The 24,813-nt window shown below is 47.0% G+C and overlaps 2 protein-coding genes across 2 annotated transcripts; one reads left to right on the top strand and one right to left on the bottom strand.

The window, feature by feature from the left end:
- Positions 1–489: 489 nt before the first annotated feature.
- snai1b (snail family zinc finger 1b) lies at positions 490–3,006 on the bottom strand (the record flags this gene model as incomplete). Its single annotated transcript, XM_084186873.1, has 3 exons — positions 490–671; positions 1,150–1,689; positions 2,931–3,006. 3 exons carry the CDS (start codon positions 3,004–3,006, stop codon positions 490–492), a joined length of 798 nt encoding a protein of 265 aa, XP_084042999.1.
- Positions 3,007–17,576: 14,570 nt separating this feature from the next.
- LOC311149506 (lysophosphatidic acid receptor 2-like) lies at positions 17,577–22,032 on the top strand (the record flags this gene model as incomplete). The annotated part of the gene is made up of 4 exons (XM_084186692.1): positions 17,577–17,856; positions 18,846–19,162; positions 19,844–20,445; positions 22,029–22,032. The coding sequence occupies 4 exons, from the start codon at positions 17,577–17,579 to the stop codon at positions 22,030–22,032; spliced, it is 1,203 nt and encodes a 400-aa protein (XP_084042818.1).
- Positions 22,033–24,813: the final 2,781 nt, after the last annotated feature.

Consider the following 24,813-nt stretch of genomic DNA (forward strand, 5'->3'; position numbering starts at 1 on the left):
CCCGGACCAGCCGGCACTGAGGGGTATACTGGGAATTAACTGCATGTCCAGCTGCTCCCTCCACACACATATACATTTGATTGACCTCACAGCCAACATCAAGTCTCTATGCATAACAACAATATGAAAAACATTTGCTTTGGTTTTCAATTTTCAATTATTATTTTTTACAAATGGAAGGCACTTCGGAATTCAAAAGAGTTCACATATAGGCAACATCCTCCCATCCCTGTCCTTCAGGCCATGAGGTTGCTCAATGGAGTGCATAATACCTCTCCAAATTGATGGATGACAGTGTTTGGGGATCCATCCCCATCTAAACATTGTCTGAGTGGTCCTGGGTCTTTCAACCCACTGCAGTCGGTTCCTACTTTCACCCAGAGCAACTTACAGTCTGTATCGCATTAAACATCCCTTATGGGTAATTGAAGAACCGTGGCATCTTCAGCCAAATGTTCTAAGCCGCTGAGCCACTGGGTCAGTGTGTGTCTAGGAGGCAGGGCAGCAGCCGGAGGCAGTGTGTTTGTGTAGCAGGGACATGCGGCTGAAGGTGCGAGAGCAGGAACCACACTGGTACTTTTTCACCTCAGAGTGGGTCTGCATGTGGGCACGCAGGTTGGAGCGGTCTGCAAATGCACGGTTACAGTGTTGGCAGGAGAACGGGCGCTCACCTGAAAGGGAGAGAGACAGATGTTAGGAGACTTGTCTTGATAAAGATTGTGTAACCGAAACATCAACAATGTGCAATCCCCTTTGCTGACTCAGTCCTTTGATTGACTTTTTCCCCTCGCATAAACACAGAGATAAGATAGTGTCACAAGGAGCAATAACATTAATGAATATCAATGCCTGGCCAATCCCTAAGCTTCAACCAGTTTGAACTGGAAATGTCAACCTAGCAGGCCCCCACAGAAAAATCTGTTTATTAGTCACATGCACAGGGTCGCAGATGTAATTGCAGGGTACAGTGAAATTCTTAAGCTCCAACAGTGCAGGTCCAAGAGAAGTGAGTGAAACAATAATAACAATTATAATAGTGAATTAAATAAGGGTTACTACTATGTCATTACCATTTTACAACTATCCAAAAGTGTAATAAGACCACTATAACAATCCCAGTGCCATAATAATATAGAGTGTAAGACTCACCAGTGTGTGTGCGTATGTGTCCTCTGAGCAGCCAGGGTCTGGAGAAGGCCTTTCCACAGGTGGTGCAGACGCAGGGCAGGGTGTGTGAGCGGATGTGCATCTTCAGAGCCCCCAGGCTGGTGTACTCCTTAGGGCAGTTTTTGCAGTGGAAGGCTGGGCGAGGCAAGGCCTGGCTGGGTATGGAGCTGATCTCGCTGCCCCTGGGGCAGTGGGTGAGCTGGTGCCTGGAGAGGGCTGAGGGGCTGCTGTAGGTCTTACTGCAGTGGAGGCAGTGGTAGACGTGGTGGGGGGGTACAGGGCTGGGGGGGTCTGATGTGCGCCCTCCCTCCTCCTCATCCTCCCCACTGCTGCTGGAGGGGGAGCTGCTGAGGTCCAGGGGACCCGTGAGGGAGGGCCGGGTAGGGGAGACGGGGGACACAGGGGAGAGAGGTGCTGGGAGGGCATCCATGTTGAAGACCAGGGCGGTGGGGTAGTAGGTCAGGACGGAGCTGTTGTCCCTCATCGGGAGCTCAGCAAGAGGATAGCACTCTGGGATGACTGCTGAGAGGGAGAGGGGGGATATGTTAGAAATGCAAGTACTTTAGAGAGAGATGGAGGGAGTGAGATAGAGAGTCAGCCTACAGTTAAATCTAATTATCAGTGTCTTGTTACAGTAAAACTCAGTGTTCACTGCAGCCCTGACCCAGCTACATGACTCCATTCACTTCCGAATTCACCATGGGCACTTGCCGCAAAGAGATGGGGCCCAACTCCTCACACACACACTTAAATGCACCAATAGAATATGTGAACCCTTTTCTGTTTAGGGTCTTGTGTACCTTGTTACACACTAGGTGCCAAGGTTGACACAATCTTATTCACACACTAGCCATTATTGTCTGTCTGTCTGCCTATCTGGTTCCTCACCATATAGTCCTATTAAGCCAGCCTCTTCTCATAGACCAGACGTAACGTAGTAAATGGAAATCCGGGAAACTCAAATAAGTATAATATGTTACGTTTGGTATAGTTACATAAGACAGAAGGTTACTTAAGGCAAAAACAAAAGTAGGGTGGTTGGTCGGGTGGATGCAACTACATAGTACTTTGCAACTAATTAGCATGTTAGCTAACCTTTCCCCTAACCCTTTAACCTTACATTAACTCTAGCTAATGTTAACCACCACGTTGGCGACACCAAATTGGAATTCATAACATATCATACACAATTCGTAACATACATACGAAATGGATGATGACATCCACGTTACATACTATTTGGAGTGTCCCGGATTTACATTTACTATTGTTATCTCTACTCCTTAGTCCAGATTGCAGCAGCGCTATTTACGCAGTTTATTGACACCCGGTCGCCAAAACACTGCAGGGGACGTGATCCCGACTGTTTAACGTGTTCATATCGGAAAACGGTATATTTTAGTTGAGCGCTCACCAAGGTGCATTCATGACATTGAACCGTTATGAGATGCAATCCTCTTTAACCGTTATTTAACTAGGCAAGTCAGTTAAGAACAAATTCTTATTTACAATGACGGCCTACACCGGACGACGCTGGGCCAATTATGCGACGCCCTATGGGACTCCCAATGACGGCGGGTTGTGATACAGACTGGAATCGAACCAGGGGGTCTGTAGTGACGCCTCAAACACTGAGATGCAGTGCCTACCTCTTATAATCTAGGCTAACCTCGATTAAAATAAACATGTGATCTCATAGTAATTTTAACATACATATCTCACAACTTTGTGCAGAATTAGATGTTTGGATTTAAACAATTTACCATTCTGGCTTTCCAACTCGCTGTAATTTGGCCTCTTGTTGGTGAAATACTTCTTGACAAGGAATGACCGAGGCATCTTGGCACACCTGGAATATTTCTGTTTTTGCAGATGAAGAATGACTTGTGCTCCTTCCTTGCAGGGTGGTGCCCGTCTCCCAAACCTCTCAGGGAAGGAATTGAATCACAGCGTTACAAGACACTTCACTATGCACCACTCAATGCAGCACACAGAAGCTGTCCACTCCAAAAGTCCAAAGATACTTTCTTGTTTCCAAAGAGGCGCAGACTGTTGATGAAAGGATCATTCAATCGACCACCAGATAAAAGATAAGTTGGAGCAGGGAGTCTGTCCCCTGATATAGCAGCTGAGGGGGGAGAGGGGATGGGCAAGGATATCCCCGCCTCAAGACACACCCGCCCAAAAATACGCGCCACTAGGATCCTTGCTGACCGCAGGTGCCCGATCGATGATGGACGCACTTGGCTTGCAGACCAGAATCTATTCACATTGCAATCCAAAATTGCTAATTGATTGCAGACGAAGCGCATTCCAAAGAAGATTATGCAAATACTTAAATGTCATCTTGTCACCTGTCTGCACTGGTGCGCAAGGCTACTGATGATGACTAATTAGGCTGGCTACAACGAACGAAAAAAATATTTAGGATAAATTGCGTTTAAATTAGTATTATAGAATGCATGCACTATTTCCTATTTCTTTCCTTTTTCCCCCTTTAAAAAAAATGCTAATCACCCTCCAAATTAGACAGACCTAATTTAATCAGAATGTTATCTTCAAAACACCGTTTATAAACCCACAAGAGTTTGTTGAACGCTCTCAGGTGACATTCAATGTAGCCTGCCTAATGGAAATAGGCCTAGAATAAACGCTGTTCCTCAGATAGTTGTTGCTAACTGAAGCTGGAGCGTCCTCTATCGGAACAAAGCAACAGGGCCACTGAAACAATAATGTATGTCACTGAACACCTTATCATGAACTATTAGTTCAACAACAAATTCAGATGAAGGCCAACTTTTTATGTCGTCTTTTTATGGAGCCATTAAGGGTGTATGGAGCTGTGTGTTATAGCATATGCCATGTCACTGTGCTTTGGCTAAAAAGGGACTCCAACCTTCCTGCATTATCCACGTACAATGGCAGCATTTACGCACACACTGGCAAGGAGACATTTGTATTAACGCGCTGCAGACAAGCGCACGGTTAGCCTCTTTCCACACAAAGAAGCCTGCTCTTCATTCATGCTCTCCACTGCAGGAGCTCTGCGGGAAACCACCCGACTTGCATGAAAAGAGGCGCTGTTCTCCCGCATGTGTTCGCAGTGGGACCGGGAGGAAAATTAACCGAGCCGACAGGAACAATATGACGCCGTAAAACCTCGCTAAAGTGCCCAAGGTGCCATGAAATTCACCGACCCGGGTCAACCCCCAGAAGACATGTTAGGTTACACACAGAGACACTGTTTGACACTTCTGTGTACCATATATTTCATTGGTTTGTGTCAGGGTGTAGCCTAAGTTAGTTGAACTTTGTAAAACAAAAACTGTTCGAGGCAACAGTTAAACATAGAAATAGAATGAGGCCTGTAATTCAATGTAGCTTAGGTCTTGTTAGTTAGTAGGTTAGACATCCACAGCCACCTAGGCCGGCTAGAACCAGATAACTGGAGGTATTGAGGTGCCAGTCGCCATGTACATTAGGCAGGAATGTAACGGTTCTAAGTGGCCCTGTTTAGCATAGTGAAAGGGGGGCCAAATTGCATTTGCCATCTTGCGCCGGGTGAAGGGGTGAGGGGTGTACACCTGTCTATAGACGCCGTTGTTCTGGAACCCAGGAATGTCACCGCAACGGCATGCCTGAAGGTTCACACGTCGTTAGAGCGCTCGTTCACGTCGACGCCGTGCAGACTGGGGGTCAAGGCCGCTGTAAAAACAAAAAAGCAAATAGCTTAGACATACAAGAAAGTAGTAGTACTATACACCATTCAAACACAACCATAGTAGAGACACATGTGAAAGTACTATAATCCAAAGTGTGCCACACAGAAGCTGCACTTTTGCATCAATCAAGTCCACTTTAGGCCACTTGTTGTTTTTTGTTGCTTGCTTTTCAGGTGGAGCCGTTTGGGTGCTTTGTAGGACTACAGTGTGTGTGTGTTTGTGTGCATGTAGCCTATGTGGTGGTGGGGGAGGGGTCTTGCTTTCTACTGTCTTGCTTTTAGGACTGTATCCTTTAGGACTGTATCCTTTAGGACTGTATCCTTTAGGACTTTATCCTTTAGGACTGTTTCCTTTAGGACTGTATCCTTTAGGACTTTATCCTTTAGGACTTTATCCTTTAGGACTTTATCCTTTAGGACTGTTTCCTTTAGGACTGTATCCTTTAGGACTGTATCCTTTAGGACTGTATCCTTTAGGACTGTATCCTTTAGGACTTTATCCTTTAGGACTGTTTCCTTTAGGACTGTATCCTTTAGGACTTTATCCTTTAGGACTTTATCCTTTAGGACTGTATCCTTTAGGACTGTATCCTTTAGGACTTTATCCTTTAGGACTTTATCCTTTAGGACTGTATCCTTTAGGACTTTATCCTTTAGGACTTTATCCTTTAGGACTGTTTCCTTTAGGACTTTAGGAAACTCACTTTGAAGAGAACATATACTGAACAAAAATATAAACACAACATGCAACAATTTCAACGATTTTACTGAGTTACAGTTCATATAAGGAAATCAGTCAATTGAAATAAATAAATTAGGCCCTAATCTATGGATTTCACATGACTTGGCAGGGGTGCAGCCATGGGTGGGCCTGGGCAGCCAGGCCCAGCCAATCAGAATTCGTTTTTCCCCACAAATGGCCTTTATTACAGACATAAATACTCATCATTTGAGAGAAATAAGCTTTTTGTGTGTATGAAACATTTCTGGATTTTTTTATTTCAGCTCATGAAACATGGGACCAACACTTTACATGTTGCGTTTATATTTTTGTTCAGTGTAGATAGGGAACAAAGGAGAAACAGAGGGATAGAGAGGAAAGAGAGAGAGCTCCTCCTGATGTGCCTTATCCCTGTATAAGACACTAAAACACTAAATTAGAAGAGAAGAGATACATGACCAATCATTATGAACATCCACAGTCAGGCCTCCTTGTTACAGTGGATGCCTGACTTATTGCAGTGGGCACCATTATGTTGAAAAGGTTCAGATGTATGGAGAAAAATTGTGTACTAAATTGAAAAGAAACTCCAGCAGACAGTGATCGTGATGCTGCACGGATTGGATCTTATTACTAACGTTCCGGTCTCACAATCGACCATGATCAGCCTTGATTCAACCTTCGCCATGATGGAGCATCAAGCTCAACGGTGTGCTGGAGTTCCTTTTCCATTTAGAATCTAGAGAGGCATACAGATGCACAACAGAATAAGATGAACTTGTTACTTCCCATAAATAAGTCAAATAGGGTACATACATTGGGTTCTTAGAGAGGGCACAACAGGATCAGGGTTTTCAATTAAAATGTCCACTCATTAGGAACACCTGCTCTTTCCATGACATAGACTGACCAGGTGAATCCAGGTGAAAGCTATGATCCCTTATTGATGTCACCTGTTAAATCCACTTCAATCAGTGTAGATGAAGGGGAGGAGTCAGGTTAAAGAAGGATTTTTAAGCCTTGAGACAGTTGAGAAATGCATTGTGTATGTCTGCCATTCAGCGGGTGAATTGACAAGACAAAATATGTAAGTGCATTTAAACGGGGTGTGGTAGTATGTGCCAGGCGCACCGGTTTGAATGTTTCAAGAACTTCAACAGTACTGGGTTTTTCCACACTCAACAGTTTCCCTTGTGTATCAAGAATGGTTCACCACCCAAACGACATCCAGCCAGTTGACACAACTGTGGGAAACATTGGAGTCAACATGAGCCAGTATCCCTGTGGAACGCTTTCAACACCTTGTAAAGTCCATGCCCTGGCGAATTGAGGCTGTTCTGAGGGCAAAAGGGGGTGCAAGTCAATATTAGGACGGTGTTCCTAATGTTTTGTACACTCAGTGTATTTCCATGTAGTGTTTTTTTCTCCATCTTTACGCCTCCAGTCTTTATTCAGTGTGCTCTAAAGTGCTGTTTTAGTCCATTGTTCAGCTACAGTATAGCCCTGTTATGTGAATGTTCCTATTAGCATGTTAATAGTCTGAAATTCTGTGTGTTTGCATTTAAAGAAATGCATTTCCAATCACAAGTTAACATGGCAATAGTTGTATTTCTTTAATCAGAAATGATTTGGGGGTAATGAACAACAGATATGGTAAACCAGATTTTAGCTTGAAGCTAATCTATAGTCAACTCCTGATAAATGCAATAGCTTTGGACTGTCATGAATGCATGCATTGACTGAAGCATTCATATCTAATGCAAATCAAAATGCAATATACTGAAATGTAGTTTGGACTATAGGCAGACCTATAAGAAGTCAATAGTACTTTTCAATATTTGCATGGTAAAAAATTGATTTCACCAAAAATGTTCTTGAAACGTTAAAGTTTTCCAAAGATAACGCTTATAGGACGGATCCCCCGTGGTCTGTGTAGGAGTGTAGGGGGTTGATCATGAGGGACCTATCCACCCTGATTAGAGTGTTGATGATGCGGTCGTTACCCCTCACCTCTGTATTGTGTTGTAGAGTAGAGCCATTCTGATGCCTTCCTGTCGGATGGTGTGTGTGTGTGGGCAGGGGGGGGGGTATGTTGGTTTACCCCAGGACTATTCAATTACTTGATTAGATAAAGCCATATGTACTGTATGGCTGGAAATATATCAAAGCTTCTGTGTTATATCTACAGTATCTCATCCCCATACAGTAGCTACCTGTTTAGCAGAGTGTCTCTTTTGCATGACCGTTGTCTCCTTTGTCTCAAACAAGAAACAACATTTAGTAGGCATGGCAATGGCAATGCAAAGCCACTTGACATATGTTGACATTGGTGATCAAGACATATTGTTATGCCATTGCTATATTACAATGTTAAGTCAAAGTCTTGACTAGAGGAAGAGAGAGAGAGAGAGAGAGAGAGAGAGAGAGAGAGAGAGAGAGAGAGAGAGAGGAGAGAAAAAGAGAGAGAGAGAGAGAAAAAGAGAGAGAGAGAGAGAGAGAGAAAGAGAGAGAGAGAGAGAGGGAAATAGAAAGAGAGAGAGAAAAAGAGAGAGAGAGAGAGAGAAAGAGAGAGAGAGAGAGAGAAAGAGAGAGAGCGAGAGAGAGAGAGAGCGAGAGAGAGAGAGAGAGCTGAGCTGCCTGGTGTTCAGAGGCTTGCAGACCTAGCAGGGGGAGATAAGGTGTCTTTAAGGAATGTAAAGAAAAACCATATGGACACACTCACTCGGCAGGCAGCCCTAAATCACCACTGAAGTCAGTGGATTAGTCTTTTAGCACCCCTACTCAAACTAAGCTCATTACCTGTGTGTCACTTCACTGTTCCCCATGGGGTTAAATTGTAGTGTGTGTGTGTGTTTGCATGCATGTGTGTGAGGAGAGAGGGTCATCTTTTAGGATGGATAGAATGGGAAACAGCAGGAAAGCGATTTGGGGGCTCTGTCACCCTCTGTACCTCTAGCAGCATATTGGAATAGTTTTGCAAGGGTGTACGCGTCTGAGTTTGTTTCACCAACAGTTTACCAATGATAAGTGAGAAACACTACGTTTTTCTGCATTTTCTAAAGCCTCATCCAATATGTAATGTGCTTAATTCTAATAACTTCAGGAAAATCACCACAATGTCAACAAAGACAGAGCAAGCAGACAGAGGAGAAAACGGCAGGAATGCATTTCTTACAGAAAATTACATGGCACTGTTACATGATTACAAACAAATTAAATATACCAGTTGATACATTTAATGAGCCTCTGTTGGACACAGATGTGTGTGCCTATCTATTGCAAAACCAGTAGAAGAGGTATTGCAGTAACGCAGCACAAGGCAACATACATCTCTTGTATTTGCATAAGGAGATCCATTCTGCATGTGAATGACTTTGTACACCATGTACCTTGTCTTCTCTTCTCATCACTCACTCACTCACTCACTAACTCACTCACTCACTCACTCACTCACTCTGTCACGACTCCCTCCAAAGCTGCCTCCTCTCCTTGTTCGGGCAGGCTTCGACGTTCGTCGTCACCGGCCTTCTAGCCACTGCCGCTCCTCTTTTCATCATTCCATTTGTTTTGTCTTGTTTCTCACACACACCTGGTACATATCCCCTCATCAGTCTCTGTATAATTATTCCCTCTGCTCCCCATGTCTTTGTGTGTTATTGTTCCATGTGGAGGTGTCGCTAGCTCGTGTTGAGCATTATGTTACTTTTATTGTGTGTTTTGTTTTCCCAGTATGCATTTAAGTCTCACTGTATTTGGTTTACACATTGCTGCGGACTGCTGTATTGGCCTAATAAACCCTATTCTATGATTCCCACCTCCTGCGCCTGGCTCCGTCCAACTCACCTTGTTACAGATTAACACACCCAAACATCATGGAGTCAGCAGGAGCGGGGAATATGCTTGGAGTCATTGAGCGGGTCCGGGAGCATTCCACCATGTTAGCCAGATTGGGCGAAGCGATGGATTGGGTTCTCCAGGCCGTCCAGTGCCTGGAGAGGAGAGGATCCGACTCTGCGGAACCAGCTGAGCGACCGGATCCAGCCACTCACACACCAGCAACCAGGGGTATTTACCTGTCTCTACCAAGGGAATACGACTGGACAGCTGCCCGCTGCCAGAGTTTCCTCCTGCAGCTGGACCTCAACTTCAACACCATCAACCCTGCGCCATTGGATCGGGAGAAGGTGTCCGCCCTCGTCTCCTGCCTCTCGGGGGAAAGCCCTGGATTGGGCCAACGCGGTCTGGAGTGAAGGAGGAGACGCGTTGGACAGCTACGGAGAGTTCGCTCTCCTATTCCGTGCAGTCTTTGATCATCCCCCCGAAGGAAGAGAGGCGGGCGAGCGTCTGTTCCATCTGAGGCAGGGGATGAGGAAGTCTTTGCCCTGGAGTTTAGAACCCTAGCGGCTGGATCCGGGTGGAACGAGCGGTCCCTCATCGACCATTTCCGATGCAGCCTGCGTGAGGACGTCCGAAGGGAGCTAGCCTGCCGGGATACCACTCTGACCTTCGACCAACTGGTGGACATGGCCATCCGGTTGGACAACCTGCTGGCTTCGAGAGTACGTCCTGGAAGGGGCCTGCCCATTTCACCCCCCCAAACCCCGGCTCACGTTCCGATGGAGCTGGGTGGTGCAGTGTTCCGGGAGAACAGAGGACGACAGATCCAGTGTCACTCTTGTGGCAGAAGAGGACATTTTGCTGCACAATGTCATCAGAGTTCTTCTGGTTCTGGAGGCGACAGGCAGGGCACTCTCCCATCACCCCAGGTAGCACAAACCCACACTCGTTCAGAGCCCTCTGCAGCGCATTTAACCCTCCATGTCAACTTCCCTGATTACACGGTAGTTCCCCAGTGTAAGGCACTGGTAGATTCAGGCGCAACTGGGAACTTAATGGACAGGTCTTTAGCTCTTAGTCTACGTATTACATTGGTTCCCCTGTCTATTCCATTGCCAGTCAAAGCACTTGACAATCAACCATTAGGGTCAGGTTTTGTTAGGGAGGTTACCGCACCAGTCACCATGATTACGCAGGAGACCCATAATGAGCAAATTTTTGAGTCCCTTGATTTCCCTGTTGTGTTGGGCCTTCCCTGGCTAGCACTACACGACCCCACCTTTTCATGGCCGCAGAGGGCTCTCACGGGGTGGTCGCGAGAGTGTCAGGGTAGGTGTCTAGTTGTTTCCGTTGGTGCGACCACAGTGGAAAGTGCGCATTCCCCCCGAATACCTCGATTTGGCGCACGCCTTTTCCGAAACGCAGGCGACCAAATTACCACTCCATCGCTTGGGGGATTGTGTGATAAACCTCCGGTTAGACGCTGTGCCGCCCAGGAGTCATGTATATCCCCTATCGCAGGCTGAAACGGAAGCTATGGAAACATACGTCTCCAAGTCCCTGTGTCAGGGGTTCATACATCCCTCCACTTCACCCGCCTCCTAAAGTTTATTTTTCGTGAAGAAGAAAGACGGGGGTCTGCGCCCTTGCATTGATTACCGTGCACTTAATAAAATTACAATTCGCTATAGTTATCCTCTACCCCTCATTTCCTCTGTGATCGAATCAATGCATGGGGCGTGCTTCTTCACGTAATTAGATCTCAGGAGTGCATACAACCTGGTGCATATCAGGGAAGGGACGAATGGAAGACAGCATTTAGCACCACCACGGGGCATTATGAATACCTGGTGATGCCGTACGTGTTGATGAATGCTCCATCAGTCTTCCAGTCCTTTGTGAACGAGGTGTTTCAGGACATGGTTGGTCGCGGTGTGGTGGTCTACATCGATGACATCCTGGTGTATTCCACTACTTGCGCCAAGCATGTGTCCCTGTTTCGCAGAGTGCTTGGGCGACTGTTGGAGCATGACCTGTATGCCAAGGCAGAAAAATGTCTGTACTTCCAACAATCCGTCTCCTTCCTCGGATTCCACATCACCACCTCAGGTGTGGAGATGGAGGGAGACCGCATTTCAACCGTGCGTAATTGGCCGACTCCAACCACGGTTAAGGAGGTGCAGCGCTTCATTGGCTTTACCAATTACTATCGGAGGTTTATTCGGGGCTTTGGCAAGGTCGCAGCCCCCATCACCTCTATGTTGAAGGGTGGGCCGTCCTGGCTCCGCTGGTCTGCTGAGGCTGACAGGGCTTTCAGTACCCTGAAGGCTCTGTTCTTCTCAGCCCCGGTACTGGTCTATCCCGATCCCTCATTGTCGTTCGTAGTAGAGGTGGACGCGTCCGAGGTAGGGGTAGGCGCTGTCCTATCCCAACGCTCGGGTACGCCACCCAAGCTCCGCCCCTGTGCCTTCTTCTCCGCCCCTGTGCCTTCTCCGCCCCTGTGCCATCTCCACCTCTGTGCCCAGCTGGGCTTCGGTACGTGCCGTCTAGTGTCTATTGGGCACACACGTCCCCCTCCTCTGGTCACCCAGGCATCGGCCGTACAGTGCGCTGCCTTACCGGGAAGTACTGGTGGCCTGCCTTGGCTAAGGACATGAGGATGTATGTCTCCTCCTGCTCGGTGTGCGCCCAGAGTAAGGTACCTAGGCACCTTCCAGCGGGTAAGTTACATCCCTTACCAGTTCCACAACGGCCATGGTCCCACTTATTGATCGATTTTCTAACTGATCTTCCCCTCTCTCAGGTTAACACCACCATCCTGGTCGTTGTGGACCGCTTTTCTAAAGCCTGCCACCTCCTTCCTCTGCCGGTCTCCCCACGGCCCTGCAAACTGCGGAAGCCCTTTTTACTCACATCTTCCGGCACTACGGGATGCCAGAGGACATATTGTCTGACCGGGGTCCCCAGTTTACGTCTAGGATCTGGAAGGCGTTCATGGAACGTCTGGGGGTCTCGGTCAGCCTGACCTCTGGGTTTCACCCCGAATCTAATGGGCAGGTGGAACGAGTGAATCAGAATGTGGGTAGGTTTCTGCGGTCCTACTGCCAGGACCGGCCGGGGGAGTGGTCGGTGTTCTTGCCATGGACCGAATATGCTCTCTCCACCACTCCTCCACTAACATGTCACCATTTCAGTGTGTTTTAGGGTATCAGCTAGTCCTGGCACCGTGGCATCAGAGCCAGACCGAAGCTCCTGCGGTGGACGACTGGTTTCGGCGTGCAGAGGAGACGTGGAACGCCTTCCACCTCCAGCGCGCCGTGCGTCGCCAGAAGTCCAACGCTGACCGCCACCGTAGTGAGGCCCCGGTCTTTGTACCGGGTGATCGGGTCTGGCTCTCGACCCGGAACCTGCCCCTCCGCCTGCCCTGCCGGATGCTGGGCCCGCGGTTTGTGGGGCCATTCAAAGTCCTGAGGAGAGTGAACGAGGTTACGTGTAGGTTGCTGCTCCCTCCTGATTACCGTATTAACCCCTTGTTTCACGTGTCTCTCCTCAGGCCGGTGGTGACTGGTCCGCTCCAGGAGACTGAGGTGCAGGAGGTCCCTCCGCCACCTCTGGACATCGAGGGGGCCCCGGCGTACTCTGTCCGTTTCATCCTGGATTCGAGGCGTCGGGCGGGGGGCCTTCAGTACCTCGTGGAGTGGGAGGGGTACGGTCCGGAGGAGCGGTGCTGGGTCCCGGTGAAGGATGTCCTCGATCCCTCCCTGTTGCGGGACTTCCACAGTCGCCATCCATACGTCAAGGGGGGGTGGTTAATGTCACGACTCCCTCCAAAGCTGCCTCATCTCCTTGTTCGGGCAGGCTTCGAAGTTCGTCGTCACCAGCCTTCTAGCCTCTGCCGCTCCTCTTTCTATCATTCCATTTGTTTTGTCTTCTTTTTCACACACACCTGGTTCATATCCCCTCATCAGTCTCTGTATAATTATTCCCTCTGCTCCCCCATGTCTTTGTGTGTTATTGTTCCATGTGGAGGTGTCGCTAGCTCGTGTTGAGCATTATGTTACTTTTATCGCCGGGATATTCACCTGTGTGTTTTGTTTTCCCAGTACACATTTAAGTCTCACTGTATTTGGTTTACACATTGCTGCGGACTGCTGTATTGGCCAAATAAACCCTATTCTATGATTCACACCTCCTGCGCCTGGCCCCATCCAACTCACCTTGTTACACACTCACTCAATTATTCAGGTAGTCTCTAGTGTCACTCCAGAATGGTCTGGTATAGTCTGCTGGAAACAAACACAAAAATACAGTGTGTGCGTATGTGTGTGTGTGTGTGTGTGTGTGTGTGTGTGTGTGTGTGTGTGTGTGTGTGTGTGTGTGTGTGTGTGTGTGTGTGTGTGTGTGTGTGTGTGTGTGTGTGTGTGGGTGAGTGAGTGAGAAAGAGAGAGAAAGAGAGATGTATAAAGAGAGAGAGAGAGATAAAGAAAGAGAGAGAGAGATAAAGAGAGAGAGCGAGAGATCTACAGACATCATGGATCACACTTATGTACTGTCATGGTAACAGCTGATCTGCGTGGCTATGGGGGTGGGCTGTATGGGGGTGGACTATGTGTGTGTCCTTGGTGGCATCTCTCTGTAATAGAACGGATATGGGCACATCCTGGAAAAGCTTTGTACAGAGCCGCAGAGTTTGGGTTGGTGTGTGTCATCTTCCCCTTCATCATCAAACTGGCCTTCACTTGTGTGGTGGGGCTTTTCTCTTTGAACCTCCACAGCCCAGTGTGGAAGGCCAGGCTGAGGCCAGGGATGGCGGTGCACTGCTGGGGGAGACGGGAGGGAGGGGCGGGTGCACTTGAAGACCAGTCTCTAATGACATAGTGAATCAAATTAAAATCTGAAAAGACACAAATATTGTTTGGGGAAGCATCTGTTTGCAAGTTACAGTATATATATATTTTTTACAATTAGCCTTATTATATTCATCCGTGCTGTTCATAAAAATGGCCTTCTTTGAAAGTGCATCACAGGACACACACATCTAGCCTATAAGCCAGGTCTATAAAACGTATAAAATGTAAAGACTGTTTCTGGTAGGCCATATTTTGGGCTATGAATGAGTTAAATAAGTTGAATGACTTTTAGATTAGTGTCACGATCGTCGATAGATGAAGCGGACCAAGGCGCAGCGTGATAAACGTACATCTTTTATTGAAGTACACCACACGAACAAAACAACAAACGAAACGTGAAGTCCTAGGTTAACACAAACCTTCCGGAACAAGATCCCACAATGACTAGTGAAAACAGGCTGCCTAAGTATGGTTCCCAATCAGAGACAACGAGCTACAGCTGCCTCTGATTGGGAACCACCCTGGCCAACATAGATCTAACCGATCTAGAACGAAAACCATAGCAAACAAAACCTAGAAAATCCACACCCTGGCTCAACAATTAAGAGTCCCCAGAGCCAGGGCGTGACAGTACCCCCCCCCAAAGGCGCGGACTGCGACCGCGGCAACCAAACACAAGAGGGTAGGGGCCGGGTGGGCATTCCGCCTCGGAGGCGGATCCGGCTCCGGGCGTGACCACCACACTCTCTCTACCCCCTGGTCCGGTCTGGCCCCATTGGCCGGAGCTGGACTGAACAATGGTGGAGCGGATTGCTCTGGCTCCGGCGTGGAGCAGCTGACCGGTGCCGGACCAGGCACCGGTGGAACAGGCACGGACCGTGCCGGACTGACGATGCGCACCACTGGCTTGGTGCGGGGAGCAGGAATGGGCCGGACCGGGCTGACGACGCGCACCACTGGCTTGGTGCGGGGAGCAGGAACGGGCCAGACCGGGCCGACGACGCGCACCATTGGCTTGGTGCGGGGAGCAGGAACGGGCCGGACCGGGCTGGCGACGCGCACCACTGGCTTGGTGCGGGGAGCAGGAACGGGCCGGACCGGGCTGGCGACGCGCACCACTGGCTTGGTGCGGGGAGCAGGAACGGGCCGGACCGGGCTGGCGACGCGCACCACTGGCTTGGTGCGGGGAGCAGGAACGGGCCGGACCGGGCTGACGACGCGCACCACTGGCTTGGTGCGGGGAGCAGGAACGGGCCGGACCGGGCTGACGACGCGCACCATTGCCTTGGTGCGGGGAGCAGGAACAGGCTGGACCGGGCTGACGACGCGCACCATTGGCTTGGTGCGGGGAGCAGGAACAGGCCGGACCGGGCTGGCGACGCACACCACAGGCTTAGTGCGGGGAGCAGGAACGGGCCTGACCGTACTGGGAACACACACCACTGGCCTTGTGCGGGAATCAGGAACGGGCCGGACCGGACTGGTGGCACACACCACTTGCTTGGTGCGAGGAGCGGGACTGGGTTTCCTCATAAACCTCCGCTCCCTCTGCTGCCTAACCAGTTCCTCTCGCCGTGCCTCCACACTCTCCTTCTCCCTCGTGACCAATAGCCCCCGTAACCTGGCGGCCTCCTCTGCTAACCGGCTGAACCGCTCTATCGCGGCCTCCTGCTGCCTCGTCGTCCACGGCGTGAGCCCCCCCCTAAAAATGTTTTGGGCTTGTCTCTCCCCCGTGAACATGGCCTCCATGCCTCTCGCCAGACTCTCTCTCCTCTCCTCCCAAGTCCATCCTCTCTCCTCTTCACGCTGCTTGATCCAGTCGTGGTGGGATCTTCTGTCACGATCGTCGATAGATGAAGCGGACCAAGGCGCAGCGTGATAAACGTACATCTTTTATTGAAGTACACCACACGAACAAAACAACAAACGAAACGTGAAGTCCTAGGTTAACACAAACCTTTCGGAACAAGATCCCACAATGACTAGTGAAAACAGGCTGCCTAAGTATGGTTCCCAATCAGAGACAATGAGCTACAGCTGCCTCTGATTGGGAACCACCCTGGCCAACATAGATCTAACCGATCTAGAACGAAAACCATAGCAAACAAAACATAGAAAATCAACAATTAAGAGTCCCCAGAGCCAGGGCGTGACAATTAGATAATTTAGTTGAATTAGTATTGACATGATGACCAGTAATAAGGTGAACAGAGAGTGTGTGGTTATTAATTGATGAAGAAAAACGTTATCACAGGTGTGAAAAAAATATCATTTTGGCAGTCACCCACAAGTAGTTATTTCCTGATTGGAATACATTTCAGAAGTACACACGGAAAGCAGGAGCGCGCCTTAATAACGGGGCGCGCACCAGTGACTCCATTTGATTGATTCATCAGCCTGCTGGCGTGCGTTCACGACGCTGTGGAGAGGACGCACTATCAGAGGACCTATCGGATACACACCATGCACAGATAAGACGACTTGGATGAGAAGGTGAGGTTCTCAATAATATTTATTTTGTGGTTGATATTTTTGGGTTATTTATTGTAAACTTGATCATGATTCAGCTTTGATATAACACATTTTAGAGCATAATTACAGGATTATTAAATCAGAAAACATTTCAAATGCATATGCATGAAATATTAACCTAAGATATTGATGGGCGGCAGGTAGCTTAGTGGGTAAGAGCGTTGTGCCAGTAACCGAAAGGTCGCTGGTTCTAATCCCCGAGCCGACTAGGTGAAAAATCTGTCGATGTGCCCTTAAGCAAGGCACTTAACCCTAATTGCTCCTGTAAGTCGCTCTGGATAAGAGCGTCTGCTAAATGACTAAAATGTAAAAATGAAAAATGTTGAAAAAAGAAACATATCTGCTAAGGGATTCTTTGTGTCAGTCAGTCAGTCAGTCAGAAAGCAAACACGTATTATTATCTATAGAAATTATTGTTGTTTTTTGGTGCTTTGATTATTGGTTATTGCTCATCCATATTTGCCACTCCTTTTAGCTCAGCATAAAACATGTTGTTTTGCATTCATATCACTGAAAAAATATGTACCATTATTTAACCAGGTAAGTCAATTGAGAACCAATTTAGCATCAGTAACTGGTGTATTTTTTCAACCATTTAATTATTTGTTGCAGACCTGTGTGTTGCTATGTTGTGATGGACAAACAGACACAGAGAAGGGGATGACATTGACAGAGAACCTATCTATTCACCTGTTGATCTACTGACACCTTTATTCACTTTTTCATTTATTCTATAATACCTTCTAACATGGAGGACTTGGAAATCATGGAAACCTTCAACCATAATTGTTCCAGGTTCGCAACAGATTCCGGTCAGGTTCTCAACGTCTGCTTTATGTTACTTCTGTCCGTTGCCATAACGTTGGGTAACGTGGTCAGTCTGACCATCTTCCTTGGCTCCCGACGTTTCCGGACCCCCCAGGGGTACCTGAAGGCCTCTCTGGCTACAGCAGATCTAGCAGTGGGGGTACTGGTCATCCCCTACTCCATCCATACAGAGATACAGACACTACTGGCGGGAAGAGAAGGTGTGTAGGTCTACTAACATTCTGATTAAGTTCACATAATTTTCTAATGTTCTGATATACACTACTCAAAAAAATAAAGGGAACACTTAAACAACACAATGTAACTCCAAGTCAATCACACTTCTGTGAAATCAAACTGTCCACTTAGGAAGCAACACTGATTGACAATACATTTCACATGGTGTGGGGTGGCATTTCTTTGGGGGGCCACACAGCCCTCCATGTGCTCGCCAGAGGTAGCCTGACTGCCGTTAGGTACCGAGATGAGATCCTCAGACCCCTTGTGAGACCATATGCTGGTGCGGTTGGCCCTGGGTTCCTCCTAATGCAAGACAATGCTAGACCTCATGTGGCTGGAGTGTGTCAGCAGTTCCTGCAAGAGGAAGGCATTGATGCTATGGACTGGCCCGCCCGTTCCCCAGACCTGAATCCAATTGAGCACATCTGGGACATCATGTCTCGCTCCATCCACCAACGCCACGTTGCACCACAGACTGTCCAGGAGTTGGCGGATGCTTTAGTCCAGGTCTGGGAGGAGATCCCTCAGGAGACCATCCGCCACCTCATCAGGAGCATGCCCAGGCGTTGTAGGGAGGTCATACAGGCACGTGGAGGCCACACACACTACTGAGCCTCATTTTGACTTGTTTTAAGGACATTACATCAAAGTTGGATCAGCCTGTAGTGTGGTTTTCCACTTTAATTTTGAGGGTGACTCCAAATCCAGACCTCCATGGGTTGATCAATTTGATTTCCATTGATCATTTTTGTGTGATTTTGTTGTTAGCACATTCAACTATGTAAAGAAAAAAGTATTTAATAAGATTATTTCATTCATTCAGATCTAGGATGTGTTATTTTAGTGTTCCCTTTATTTTTTTGAGCAGTGTACTATTGTTCCAACATGCCGATGTTATATTAAACAATCTGATGTTCTTTTGTTAATTTGTTCTAACATTCTGTGATCCCTGGCTGGTTCCCTTCCACAGAACCACAGCCACAGGGGTTTAGTCCCTGTTTCCTGATAGGGCCCATATTCGCTGGGTGTACGTTAGTTTCAGTGACCACCATCTTCATGCTGTCAGTGGAGAGGGGTATAACGGTGCTGAAACCCCTGCATAAGAACCTGGTGGTGACCAGAGAAAGGACTCTGTGGCTGATCGCCCTCTCCTGGCTGTTCTGCTTCCTCCTGGCTGTCTCCCCTCTCTTCCTCAGAGGCAATATCACTTTGGAGTACAACCTCTGCAGCAAGATGTGCAACTACGCCCTCTCACCAGGAGAGAGGCAATATTATCAAGAACATAAGGTTAGTACATGAGACTGAGTTGGAGTTGTCCTCTGTCTGTCCTCAATTTTTCTCTCTCTCTCTCTCTCTCTCTCTCTCTCTCTCTCTCTCTCTCTCTCTCTCAGTCTCTCTCTCAGTCTCTCTCTCAGTCTCAGTCTCTTTCTCTCTCTCTCTCTCTCTCTCTCTCTCTCTCTCTCTCTCTCTCTCTCTCTCTCTCTCTCAGTCTCTCTCTCAGTCTCTTTCTCTCTCTCTCTCTCTCTGTCTCTCTCTCTCTCTCTCTCTCTCTCTCTCTCAGTCTCTCTCTCTCAGTCTCTTTCTCTCTCTCTCTCTGTCAGTGAAATTACTGGGGAGATGATGAGAAACAAACTGATGCCAGGTGGTCCTGTTTATTTTAATAAAACCTCTTTGAGTCAAGTCTAATAGACTGTGAAAGACGTTATGTAACAGGTGCTTCAGATTCATTGCTTTTCTCTCTCTCTCTCTCTCTCTCTCTCTCTCTCTCTCTCTCTCTTTCTGTCTCACACACACACGCACACACACAGACACTCACATGCACACACACACACGTACACACACGCACACACACACACACACTCTTTTTTATATAAAAATGCATTATCCTAGCTTTGCAGAGCAGTCTTGCCTCGTGATATTTAATATATTTTAATATCTCACCCTCTCTCTCTCCCTCCTCTGCTCCAGAGCACCACTTGGGGAGGGTGGAGTGTGATGCTTCTCTTCCCCGCCTTCGACATCTCTCTCCTGGGGGCCACCTCAGTCGTCAACCTGGTCACCTTCTCCGCTGTCCGCCGCTTCTGCCGCGCAAGGAAGCAAGTGCTCACTAAAGCTCAACACACACACACGGGTCCGGCATATTCCGACCTGCGAGCGGCCAAGACCATTCTCATCCTTACGGCCTTCCTCTTAGCCTCGGTGGTCCCTGTGGCAGTTCTCGTGGTGGGGAGTGTTCTAGGTGTAGACTGGTGCCGGTTCTCCCGCTATGCCTTCTGGCTTCTAGCCTGCAGTAGTGGGTGGAACGTTCTGATCTACAGTGCACGGGACCGCCGGTTCCGTCAGAGGGTGCAGGAGCTGTTCCTGGGGAAAGGGGGCAGCAGGAGGCGGGTACAGGGGGGCGCAGAGCCTGGTCGGACCCCTGCGGTGGCTCATTGGGGTAGAGGAAGGTCGGGACGCTGTGTGGCGGTCATCAGTAATGTCTTGACCCCTGACTTTACAGTACTCACCCCAGAGATCACCATCAGACATGAGGTCACCATGGTCACCAGTCTTAGGAGGACAGAAGACAGGTCACCTATTTGTTCTAAAAAAATATAAATAATTTTAAAACAGTTGATCTGAAAAAAAAAGTAGATAAGTCACCATAACAGTTGGATTGCCAACCGTCGTGCAATAACATTCCAAATAAGAAGAAGAAATATGAGGTCTAAAATATCTAGAATATTTAAGGCAGATATATGGCCAAAGTAAGTTTGGGTACTGTATGGCAGTGATCAGGGATGTTTTGTGTCTTGAAACGCAACGTTTCGGCTCGAGTGCAACTACACAAGGCGCTATCTAGAACCTAAAAGGGGACTTCGGCTGTCCCCATAGGAGAACCCTTTAAAGAACCCTTTTTAGTTCCAGGTAGAACCTTTTTGGGTTCCATGTAGGGTTCCCAAAAGGGTTCTATCTGGATCTAAAAAAGGTTATTGCTGGAACCAAAAAGGGTTCTCCTATGGGGACAGCCAAAGAACCCTTTTGGAACCCTTTTTTCTAAGAGTGTAGAGTGCATGGTTTAATCATGAGCAATGTCAATGGTGTGTATATAGTATATAATATGATACAAATCAAATCATATTGTATTTGTCACATGTGCCGAATACAACAGGTGTAGTTCTTACCGTGAAATGCTTACTTACAAGCCCTTAACCAACAATGCAGTTTTAAGAAAATATAGTTAAGAAAATATAAAATAAAAAGTAAAATAAAAAGTCACACAATAAAATAACAATATCGAGGCTATATGCAGGGGGTACCGGTACCGAGTCAATGTGCGGTGGTACAAGTTAGTCAAGGTAATTGAGGTAATATGTACATGTAGGTAGAGGTAAAGGGACTATGCATAGATAATAAACAGCGAGTAGCAGAACGTGTAAAAACACAGTGGGGGGGAGGGGTCAATGCAAATAGTCCGGGTGGCCATTTGATTAATTGTTCAGGAGTCTTATGGCTTGGGGGTAGAAGCTGTTAAGGAGCCTTTTGGACCTAGACTTGGCGTTGCGGTACCGCTTGCCGTGCGGTAGCAGAGAGAACAGTCTATGACTTGGGAGACTGGAGTCTTTGACTATTTTTTGGGCCTTCCTCTGACACCGCCTAGCTTGGCCCCAGTGATGTATTGGGCCGTACGCACTACCCACTGTAGCGCCCTACGGTCGGATGCCGAGCAGTTGCCATTCCAGGCGGTGATGCAACTGGTCAGGATGCTCTCGATGGTGCAGCTGTATAACTTTTTGAGGATATGGAGACCCATGCCAAATCTTTTCAGTCTCCAGAGGGGGAATAGGTGTTGTCGTGCCCTCTTCATGACTGTCTTGGTGTGTTGGACCATGATAGTTGGTTGGTGATGTGGACACCAAGGAACTTGAAGCTCTCGACCCGCGCCATACAGATAAGATATAGATTAATTCTAACTTGATGCTTTCACAAAGCGTTGTAAACTCAATGAACTGCTATTTCCTTGTATGGTGACGTTCAGCGTGTTGTAATTGTGTGAGTGTTGATTCATTGTACATTCAAATGACATATTGAGCACATCATCATAAAACAACCAATTTCATGTGGGAGTGAAGTTCCTCTTGTTTCCATCTCTGGTAATAATTTGTGTGGGCAGATGAGAGATGGACTGATGCTAGCTGGTCCTGTTTATTTTAGTATACAACTTAGCTAGCTTGATAGGTAGCATCTAATAGATTGTGAATTCACTTACAGTGGGGAAAAAAAGTATTTAGTCAGCCACCAATTGTGCAAGTTCTCCAACTTAAAAAGATGAGAGAGGCCTGTAATTTTCATCATAGGTACACGTCAACTATGACAGACAAAATGAGAAAAAGAATTCCAGAAAATCACATTGTAGGATTTTTAATGAATTTATTTGCAAATTATGGTGGAAAATAAGTATTTGGTCAATAACAAAAGTTTCTCAATACTTTGTTATATACCATTTGTTGGCAATGACACAGGTCAAACGTTTTCTGTAAGTCTTCACAAGGTTTTCACACACTGTTGCTGGTATTTTGGCCCATTCCTCCATGCAGATCTCCTCTAGAGCAGTGATGTTTTGGGGCTGTCGCTGGGCAACATGGACTTTCAACTCCCTCCAAAGATTTTCTATGGGGTTGAGATCTGGAGACTGGCTAGGCCACTCCAGGACCTTGAAATGCTTCTTACGAAGCCACTCCTTCGTTGCCCGGGCGGTGTGTTTGGGATCATTGTCATGCTGAAAGACCCAGCCACGTTTCATCTTCAATGCCCTTGCTGATGGAAGGAGGTTTTCACTCAAAATCTCACGATACATGGCCCCATTCATTCTTTCCTTTACACAGATCAGTCGTCCTGGTCCCTTTGCAGAAAAACAGCCCCAAAGCATGATGTTTCCACCCCCATGCTTCACAGTAGGTATTTTGTTCTTTGGATGCAACTCAGCATTCTTTGTCCTCCAAACACGACGAATTGAGTTTTTACCAAAAAGTTATATTTTGGTTTCATCTGACCATATGACATTCTCCCAATCCTCTTCTGGATCATCCAAATGCACTCTAGCAAACTTCAGACGGCCCTGGACATGTACTGGCTTAAGCAGGGGGACACGTCTGGCACTGCAGGATTTGAGTCCCTGGCGGCGTAGTGTGTTACTGATGGTAGGCTTTGTTACTTTGGTCCCAGCTCTCTGCAGGTCATTCACTAGGTCCCCCCGTGTGGTTCTGGGATTTTTGCTCACCGTTCTTGTGATCATTTTGACCCCGCGGGGTGAGATCTTGCGTGGAGCCCCAGATCGAGGGAGATTATCAGTGGTCTTGTATGTCTTCCATTTCCTAATAATTGCTCCCACAGTTGATTTCTTCAAACCAAGCTGCTTACCTATTGCATATTTTGTCTTCCCAGCCTGGTGTAGGTCTACATTTTTGTTTCTGGTGTACTTTGACAGCTCTTTGGTCTTGGCCATGGTGGAGTTTGGAGTGTGACTGTTTGAGGTTGTGGACAGGTGTCTTTTATACTGATAACAAGTTCAAACAGGTGCCATTAATACAGGTAACGAGTGGAGGACAGAGGAGCCTCTTAAAGAAGAAGTTACAGGTCTGTGAGAGCCAGAAATCTTGCTTGTTTGTAGGTGACCAAATACTTATTTTCCACCATAATTTGCAAATAAATTCATTAAAAATCCTACAATGTGATTTTCTGGATTTTTTTTCTCAATTTGTCTGTCATAGTTGACGTGTACCTATGATGAAAATTACAGGCCTCTCTCATCTTTTTAAGTGGGAGAACTTGCACAATTGGTGGCTGACTAAATACTTTTGTTCCCCACTGTACGTAACAGAAGCTTGTGTGTCAGCCTTGCCTTTATTCGTTGCATCTCGTCTCTCTCTTAATTCAATTCAAATTAATGTAATGTTGAAAAATTGTATTACAATGTATATTACTGCCTTCATTTTTGCTGGAACCCAGGAAGAGTAGCTGCTGCCTTGAATACGAATTATTGGGGCTTTATTGGCATTGGAAACATATGTTTACATTGCCAAAGCAAGTGAAATAGATATTAAACAATTAAAAATGAATAGTAAATATTACACTCATAAAAGTTTCAAAATAATAGAGACATTTCAAATGTTATATTATGGCTATGTACAGTGTTGTATACATGTGGAATCTCTCTCTCTCTCTGTGTCTCTCTCTGAGTGGCGCAGTGGTCTAAGGCCACTGTGCCACTAGAGATCCTGGTTCGAATCCAGGCTCTGTCGCAGCCGGCCGCGACCGGGAGACTTTATGGGCGGCGCACAATTGGCCCAGCGTCGTCCAGGGTAGGGGAGGGAATGGCCGGCAGGGATGTAGCTCAGTTGATAGAGCATGGCGTTTGCAACGCCAGGGTTGTGGGTTCAATTCCCACGGGGGGCCAGTATAAAAAAATATATGTATTCACTAACTGTAAGTCGCTCTGGATAAGAGCGTCTGCTAAATGACGTAAATGTAAAATGTAATTCAATTTCAATTTAAGGGGCTTTATTGGCATGGGAAACATATGTTTACATTGCCAAAGCAAGTGAAATAGATGATAAACAAAAGTGAATTAAACAATAAAAAAAATTACACTCACAAAAGTTCAAAAAGAATAAAGACATTTCAAGTTTCATATTATGTCTATAAACAGTGTTGTAATGATGTGAAGATAGTTAAAGTACAAAAAGGAAAATAAATAAACATAAATATAGGTGTATTTACAATGGTGTTTGTTCTTCACTGGTTGCCCTTTTCTTGTGCCAACAGGTCACAAATCTTGCTGCTGTGATTGCATGCTGTGGTATTTCACCCAATAGATATGGGAGTTTATCCAAATTGGATTTGTTTTTCGAATTATTTGTGGGTCTGTTTAATCTGAGGGAGGTATGTTTCTCTAATAT

This window comes from Coregonus lavaretus, assembly GCF_964263955.1.
Source record: "Coregonus lavaretus genome assembly, chromosome: 22".
Classification (NCBI taxonomy): Eukaryota; Metazoa; Chordata; class Actinopteri; order Salmoniformes; family Salmonidae; genus Coregonus; species Coregonus lavaretus.